We start from the raw sequence: 9096 nt of genomic DNA on the forward strand, positions 1-9096 counted from the left end.
GCCGGTAACACTTTACAATAAGGTTCATTTAGTTAATGTATTAACTAACATGAACTAACCATGAGCAATACATTTGTTGCTGTATTTACTAATCGTCGTTAACGTTAGTTAATAAAAATACAGTTGTTTATTGTTTGTTCATTTTAGTTCACAGTGCATTAACTAATGTTAACAAGATTTTAATAATGTGTTCGTAAATGTGGAAATTAACATTAACAAAGTTTAATTAATGCTGTAGAAGTGCAGTTCATTAATAGTTCTTGTTAATGTAGTTAACTAATGTTAACTAAAGAACATGAATATTAATTACATTAAGGAGCCAGACCTTTACCAATTTTACCAAAAAAAACATAAAGAATTTAAGCAAATAAAAAAAAAAAACAATGACAAAATCATAAATTGTCATCTTCCCTAACACTATAATTCAGAAATTTCATTAAGAGAAGTTTATATAAAAAAGTCAAATATCGCAACACTTCTCACCTAAAATAAATACTCACACTTGGAATGAATTTGCATTATAGATAGGGTAGGTAATTTTCCTGAGAGGCTAGCAATAGCTAGCTAGCTCTAAAAACGACTTTCCGCCCTCCCTTCAGAGAGCTCTCCAAAGCCACGCCTCCTCCAAAACACATGAATGCGTACAGCAAGGGGCAAACAAAAGCATCATGAGAGACGCCATTAAACTACCTCATGTCTCAAAGCACATATTACAATAATAATGAACGTAAACAACTTAAAGAGCACTGACCTATACCACCTGACTGCTGCAGAATCATTTCGATGATAGTGTTTCCACTGAAACGCATAAATTTGAGTCACAAACTGAACATTTTATGGTCCTACGCCCAAAGTCCCTTTAAGTCATTTCACTCGGCGGCCATCTTTGAAACGCCTCTCGGGCATCCTGGGCATCATGCAATCTCTTTGAATGAGGAAACATCAAATTCTCCAAAACTGTTCGCCAACCTTAAGATTAAATTTCATATTTGAAATCACCAATGAAATCTAACAACAACTGGCTGATAAATTTAGTTTCTAAACGCTCGAATCATGACAAAAAAAAAAAAACTATTTTTCAGGCTGGATCAAGCAAATGCGCATGCGCAGACCTAAATGCACGTCTCTTCGTCTGACTGTTTCTATAGAAACCGGTGATTCTAATGGCCGCTGAAGTGACGCAATGACTTTACCAATGACTTTACGATTGGCTCTTATTCAGAAGGCGGGACTTATTCCACCATATTGCGCGTTACACTTTCTCCAATTCAAAACAATGCGAGTGACACGTCTTGTGTTATTCTATAGTCTTTGCTACACCTTCCACAGACAATATACATATATATACTTTTAGACCACTTAACTGAGTGATTGAAGAGACTTTCAACCAGCATAACAAAAAATGTTCCTAGAACAAATTGCTGACCATGCCTTTAATTTATAAAGACATAATATAGACTTTCTAAATTTCACAAATTTTCCCCTAAATCAGTTGAAAATTCTGCTTCTGTTTTTCGAATCTCCACAATTGTTAATTAAAAATTTAAAAATGAAATGAAAATTAGGACAAATTAATTGTTCCAGCATTGCGTTATTTAGACATGCTTGAAATCGTTGGTTCTCAGTTCCCAACCCTGCTCTTATTGCCTAAATTCTCTCCAGGGGCCTGTTGATGGCTGATTTAATTACTCCAAGAGTGTACTTGAGTGTTGACATTAGCTTGTTATTCTAGGTCGTATCTAGGCAAATTAATTTCAATAATTAGCATCATTCAATAACTAACATCAGCTCTGGTAATGCTGATGTCTTTTTCCTCTCAGTGGAAAATAGAATACAAGATATGAAAATAGAACAGGGAAAACTCCATCTTTCAGAAGGAAACATCCCATTAATTTACTCAATTAGAGAAATTACTGTCAAGGCAGATCTACAATGAGCTCTGGAATTAACAATATATGTGTCCATAGAACTATGAAAAAATAAATGGCTAAATTCACAGTGAAAAAACTCCACCAATATGAGAATATTTGGGTAGTTTCCAATAAATATTTATTGCCAGTTAGTTCTTGTTTAGTCACATCTGCAGACTAAACAGTGTGTTTGTCTTGTGGCATTGTAGATCCAACAGTGATAATAAAAGAATGGGCTGCTTACAAAGGCAAATCTCCACACACCCCTGAACTAGTGGAAGCTCTTCCCTTCCGGGAGTGGACCTGCCCAAACCTGAAGAAACTCTGGCTGGGCAAGGCAGTGGAGGACAAGAACCGGAGGATGAGGGCTTTCTTGGCCTGCATGAGGTCGGACACTCCAGCTATGCTGAACCCTGCCAATGTCCCCACACCTCTCATGGTGCTCTGTTGCGTACTACGGTAAGCATCTAAACACAGTTTGTATTTCTAAAGTCTTGAAAAAGCATAAAAAAAACTATGGTAGGATACTGTGTTAAATGCTTTCCCACGGATTACAAATGGCTTAAACCATTGCAGTAAGGGCCTTCAGTATCAGCTCTTGTTTATTTGTAATATTTCACTCCTTTGTGTTTTAATTCAGGTTTATGTTACAATGGCCAGGAGTAAGAATTTTGCGTCGTAACGAACTTGACGCTTTCCTAGCTCAAGCACTTTCTCCTAAACTTTATGAGCCTGACCAGCTGCAGGACCTGAAGGTGATTTATGTGGAGAATGTTGCATGAGGAGCGTCCAGAGAATACCCACAAACCCACATTAAAGGCCTGCTGTTCATATTAAGGCATATGCAACTAAATGACATGGAAGAAAAATATTCGCAGAGCCAAATTTATCTCTAAAAAAAAAAAAAAAAAAAAAAAATAGTTTTGATAAATTTTGTCATTCAAACATGAGAAGCAAATGTTAAAATATCCACAGACAATTGTCTTTACGCAAAACTATTTGTACAGAGTAAGATAAAAACATATGTATTATATCTAAATTAACTGTTTGGCATACAAAAATGAAAGTACAGAATATTCACAAATTATTTTTTGCCCTCAAAACTATTCATTATTATGACTTTTTATGAATGTTTTAAGTTTAAGTTTGTTTACTGAACTAGTTTTTTTTGCTAAAATAAATAAATACTCTGTGAAAGAGTTAATGAATAAATTTCTTTTAAAGCTTGTTTATGTGATTCACATTCAGATTTGGTTATGAACCGGCTCCGGTTTTTATTATTATTTAATAATCTGATATGTTTACGTGTTAAAGGCATTTTAAGCAGCTAGCCACTTGCATTTCAAAAAATGAGGTTTTAAGTATTTTTCTGGACACTTCTTATTTTGTAAGGACGCTTGCCAGGCTGATTGGCCTTAATGCTTTGTAAAAGCATGTTTTTCATCTGATAGTCGGTTTTGCGGGAAAAAAGACATGGCATTGAGCAACTTGAGTGCTAGGAATGTGGTCTTTTTGTGTAGATGGTTTACTTGCCTAGCTGATCTGCTTTTTTTCCTGCTCATTTCAGTTTGTGTTTCTGTGAGCGCATAAAAACGCGTGAACCATCCACACTTGCTGTGCTGTGTCGTGTCTGCCAATGTCTGTCAGTTTTGTCGATCTATATAAGGGCTGTCAAACGATTAATCACGATTAATCGCATACAAAATAAAGGTTTGAGTTTGCCTAATATATGTGGGTGTACTGTGTGTAATTATTATGTGTATATATAAATACAAACACATCCATGTATATATTTGAGAAATATTTACAAGTATATGTATTTATTTATATTTTTATATTATTTATATTATGTATAAATACATTTTTTGTACATAAATAACATATTTCTCTTAAATATATACATTAATTTGTGTGTATTTATATATACATATTAATTACACACATTACTCACACATATATTATATTATATTATACAAACTCAAACTTTTATTTTGTATGCGATTAATCGCGATTAATCGTTTGACAGCCCTAATCTATATGCGCTTCTTGCTTCACTGCTGCCTTTGCTGGTTGCTTTCGCTGGCTGTTGGTGAATTGGCTGGTGTGGTTTGTGCATTAGTGTCCATGTATGGATAGACTATGATTTGTTCATGCTTGCTTTGTGCTTTGGCTGAGCGGGTTGTAATCTGCTGGGTGGTTATTTAACCTTAAGAGCTTTGTTTGACTGTCACTGCATCTGTCGCCTCCAGATTGATAACCTGGATCCACGCGGCGTTCAGGTGGCAGCTCTTTTTATGAGTGGAGTGGATATGGCACTGTTTGCCAATGACGTGTGTGGGCAGCCCATTCCCTGGGAACACTGCTGTCCGTGGATGTACTTTGACGGCAAGCTGCTACAGAGTAAACTCATCCGGGCCAACAGAGACAAGGCCCAACTCATTGACCTCTGCGATGGTCAGGTATAATTAACATGGCAACACTGTTTTGTTTTTTGTTTTTACATGCATAAAAGTTTCAACGCCACATGATTTACAGACATAATGACCTTAAACTGACACACCAAATTGAAGTATTACAGCAGAAAAGATTGATGACACAACTGTGTGCTAGATAGATTGAAACATTTTGGGCTTCAGTACACAACCAGCCTCTGGTACTTCATTATTGATATTAAATTGATAATAAATTACATTTTAAAATATTTTTGAAATGGTAAATTATTATTTTAAATTGTAATAATATTTCACAATATTACAGTTATTAACTGTATTTTTTTTATCAAATAAATGCAGGTGTGTTGAGCATAAGATATTTCTTTCAATATTTTATTATTATTATTTTTTTTTTTTTAAATCTTACTGACCCCAAACTTTTGAATGGTAGTGTATATATAAAATGCAATGAAATTATATTAAGCATATTATATATTAAAAGACATCAGTCAGAGGTGCTCTCACACATTGCTAATGCTGAACCCAAACCAAATCTATAATAATTGCGGTATAAATTATTACAAATATACCTTTCTCTATTTTAAAATGTTTAACAAAGATGTTTTTGGAGCTGAAACAATGTTTTTGAGCTTGCAGTCTGTGGCGCACTTTAATTTATGGTTTTGTTGCTCACAGTAATTTATGGCTTTGCACAGTATATACTGTAATATTTACTAAATTGTTAATCATTAATCCATCGAATTGAAGGTGAAATCTGATTGTAAATTGCAAGGTGAAAGCTAATTTCACTTTGTTTTTTTCCTATAACGTAAGGACGAAATTGTAGGTCTGGGATTGCAATCCAGAGGTATAGCCGATCTAAAATATAAGTGTCCGCTTGTTGTCTCCAGACAGAACTAGTTGCCAAGGTGGAGAAAATGCGTCAGAGTATCCTGGAGGGTCTGAACTTCTCTCGGCCACCCCAGCCCCTCGCATTCCCCCCTCCACCTCCACACGGAATGCCTTTCTACCCTCACAACAGCACCTTCTACCCTCCACCTCCTCTGCCCCCAATGCAGGGTAGAGGCAGGGGCATGCCTGGTAAGAATGATTGTTAGACTGTTTGGTACACATTCACAACATGCCAAACACCTTTTCATTACAAATTGTTTATTTAGCTTAAATGTGAAATGTGTGAGCACGAAATATGTTCTTTTAGAAGTAACCTGCTAATACCATGTAAGTCATGTTTATTACTAGGCAGTAAACGTGAGGAACGAATGACAGCTTTTCACACGCCGTTTTAAAACCCTGGGTAGTGAAACGTTTTACATTTGTAATTTAGAAGAAGGCTTAGCAATGTTTTTTACCTTGTGTTATGAAACCCTGCTATGGATTAGAGTTAACAGCACTTTTTGCTGTTAGTGTGAAACATTTTGGTGTTAGAATCCTTAGATCCTTAGCAACAAAATAAATTGCGTTCTTCATATTTACGTGCTTTGTACATCATGGAAACGGTGCGATTTGTATAAACGGTAGTTTTAGCGTTTGATGGGAAAAATTTTTAAATGCTGACGTAAAACGCGAGAAGAGACCGTTTCATTCTTACCTTTTAACAGTCTGAAAAGTCCATTCAGGACAAACTTGATAGCTGTTGTAGGCAATATATAATATGAGGATGTGCAATACCACAGCCTTTATGTAAACAGGTGATGTCAATCAGTGACACTAAAATTGCAAATAAGAACGTTAGCCTAGGGTTTAAGAATGTACAATGTGAAACATCAGCGTATGAATACCCAGGATTAATTGTTAACCCAGGTAAAGTATGAGAAGTGAGAAACAATATCCCAGGATTCTTTGCTATGATCTGACGCAAAGTACATCACTGTTTTAAATACGTATAGCTGAAAAAGCTAAACAGTTTGATTTAATCATTTAAAGATGCAGTTTCTTCAGAGTTATTAAAGTTACGTTGTTCATTTCATTCGTTTCAAGTTGGCCTTCAAGCCATCCCCTCACAGGGTGGTAAGCTTGAGATTGCAGGTACTGTGGTGGGTCAATGGGCCGGTAGTCGCCGTGGAAGAGGAAGAGCCTCGTTCCCCATACAGGTGGTGTCAGTTGGTGGACCAACCAGAGGGTAAGCATGAAATATTCTGTCATTTTTCTTCAGTACTGCTATAAATAAATTATACAATTCTAATGTTTGTATTTCTGTACTCTTGTATCCTATATTCCAAAAATACATTTATATTTACTGTTAGTAAATTTTTCTTGTCTGTACTGTTTATTTTGAATTGACTTGCTTACTCACAGTTTGTATTTGTCTCTGTTGCAGAAATATCTGCGTCTAAATATTGTATTCATATTTATTTATTTAACGTATTCCCTTTCTTTGAACAGTCGTCCAAGAGGTGTGATTTCTACTCCTGTTATAAGGACCTTTGGTCGAGGAACCAAATACTACAGTAGAGGGTTCAAGAGTCAGGGATCATACCAGGTGAATGTTAAATTCATAACATATAAGCAAGAATATATACACTGCCATTCAAAAGTTTAGGATCAGTAAGATTTTTTTAAAGAAATGAATTATTTAATTAAGCAAGGATGCATTAAACTGGGAATAAATTACATTTAAAAATATAATATTTGTGATATTTCATAATATTCTTTTATTTTTGATCAAATTAATTCAGCCTTGGTGATCATAAGAGACTTCTTTCAAAAACATTAAAAAAATCTTACTAATCAACCTCAACATTTTCAGTGCTAGTGCATCAGTTCCAGGGGTCACATGTCCTGGGACATATTACATTTTTAAAATGCAGTGTGTGGTTAAAAAAATCAAAAATAGTAAGTAATTTTTAATCAAAATGATTGATGGACATTGACGTTAAAAAATGGTGCAAAATTAATTTTAACAGAGCAAGCCTGCATATGCTGCCTCAACCAATGACGCGATAAAAGACAGAAAAAAGCCCAAGTTGGCGACCAAAACACCACATCTGCCCTCAGAAGATGCTTCAGAGAACGGCCTGGTGGAGGGTAAAGAGGAAGACCAGGTCAATGGGAACGAAGAGGAAAGCAGGGCTCCAAACCAACCTGAAAGTGCCTTTAGCAACGAATCTAAAATGTGCAATACTAATCCTCATTTAAATGCACTAAATGAAGATGGCGAGGGCCTCAGAGATGAAGCTCTGGGCGCCGCTGTCTTACAAGCAGAAGAGTAAACCTATTTTTATAGAGAGGGTGAAGGTTGATGGAAGGTTAAGTGTTAAGGAATATCTGGAAGGATGGAAGGCCTACAGTTGGTGTACATTTTTCCTCTCCGAAAGCGATAAATGAGGACTTACGAATTTTTGAAATCCCTCTTTGATGTCAGCGAGTTAAAGCCACAAGTAATGATGAGGAGACCTCTCAGTAAAACATAGATATACAAGTCAATAAATAGAGATTCTTACCAGTTTAACGATGAAAGACGGTGTTCTCCCTCGTCAATGATATTACGTGTTTTAAAACTGGTTACATGAAATTATTTTACTTTCTTGATGAAATGCAGAAACCGAAATACTGATTTTCATTTGCCAGTCTTTTAGTTTTAGCAAGTTGAGATTCAAGTACCATATATATATTTGCCATTGTAATTGAGTTCGTATTGTCACGGTAAATGCTTTTTTTAATTGTTTGAGATCCTAAAACTCACGATTTGAAAAAGAGAAAACCAACAACGCATTTCTCACGTGTGACCACTGTGAGTTTACTCGTGTTTCAAATGTGCGGTTGTTTTGACATTGAGTAATTAGTATTACTGCTGCATCTTAAGTTCTGATGATTTCAATGTCATACATTAGCGGTTATAGGTAATATGTCAAGAAATGGTTAGAAAAATCTCACGAGTTGCAAACGAGCACCAATGTCTCTTTCCGTGTCAGAAAACACCATGCATCAGTGATCAACGATCAATGTGGTTTCTTGAATCAAACGTAGCACATTAGTACAACTGTCTCAGCTAAACTTTCTGCATGGCTCACAATTAAAAGAAAAAAAGGTGTGTAGTTATAATGCATGTTGTCCTATTTCTTCCTTCATTACAAATACCGTGCCCATCTGCAAAATTTAAAAAGGCTGATAATCAGTAATAGTCCTATAAAAGGTGTTAACTGTTAGTCAGTAACTGATTTGCGCTAAACTTAAGTTGATTATTTTTGTGATTTATTGACCTCTGTTGTATTTACTCCAACATTATCTAGCCACGTTAAATATTGTTAATCCTGGTGTACTCATCACTGTATACATTATTGTTCTCTGTTGCTGTTTTTCGCAATCATACTAGCATACCATCTCTGAAAAAACAAAAAAAAATGGCTTTGATCTTAAATTCTTCCCCTTTTTCTTAGCTCGGAACAAGTTTTGCGAAACATTCGACCCTCCCATTTGAGAGTTTAGCCTAAGCAAGTACACTTGTAATCATTTTGATGTTTACTTTAGTGTTTTCAGAACTTATAAACGTACTTCTAAATGAGAATCATTACTTCTCCATCTAATCCTCCTGATGCTTTTCATTGCACATTAGTGATCAGAAATATGGTGTATTCCCCTCAGTCCCCTGCCGCAAGTCTAAGTAGGTTACCTTGATGTAAGTTGATCGGAGTTTCTTCCTAACTCATGGATTGTAAAAGAATGAACTACTGTTGGGTTTGAGTGATTGTTGATGGATTGTGGTGTGATGTATTAGAAGGAAATTGAATGCAACT

The 9096-nt window shown here is 35.6% G+C and overlaps 1 protein-coding gene across 2 annotated transcripts in view; it reads left to right on the forward strand.

Moving 5' to 3' along the window:
- LOC137021507 (constitutive coactivator of PPAR-gamma-like protein 1) overlaps window positions 1-9096 on the forward strand; it is a 19793-nt gene extending 10697 nt beyond the window's left edge. The window contains exons 11-17 of one of the 2 annotated variants that reach the window (XM_067388034.1): window positions 2120-2369; window positions 2551-2665; window positions 4160-4369; window positions 5254-5443; window positions 6341-6482; window positions 6746-6842; window positions 7267-9096. In XM_067388034.1, coding sequence (XP_067244135.1) covers window positions 2120-2369; window positions 2551-2665; window positions 4160-4369; window positions 5254-5443; window positions 6341-6482; window positions 6746-6842; window positions 7267-7572 — 1310 coding nt within the window. In that variant the 3' untranslated portion in view covers window positions 7573-9096. Of the gene's footprint in view, window positions 1-2119; window positions 2370-2550; window positions 2666-4159; window positions 4370-5253; window positions 5444-6340; window positions 6483-6745; window positions 6843-7266 lie in introns of those variants that run through there. The other variant, XM_067388035.1, reaches the window with a different exon arrangement.

Source organism: Chanodichthys erythropterus, chromosome 6, assembly GCF_024489055.1.
Source record: "Chanodichthys erythropterus isolate Z2021 chromosome 6, ASM2448905v1, whole genome shotgun sequence".
NCBI classification, from domain to species: Eukaryota; Metazoa; Chordata; class Actinopteri; order Cypriniformes; family Xenocyprididae; genus Chanodichthys; species Chanodichthys erythropterus.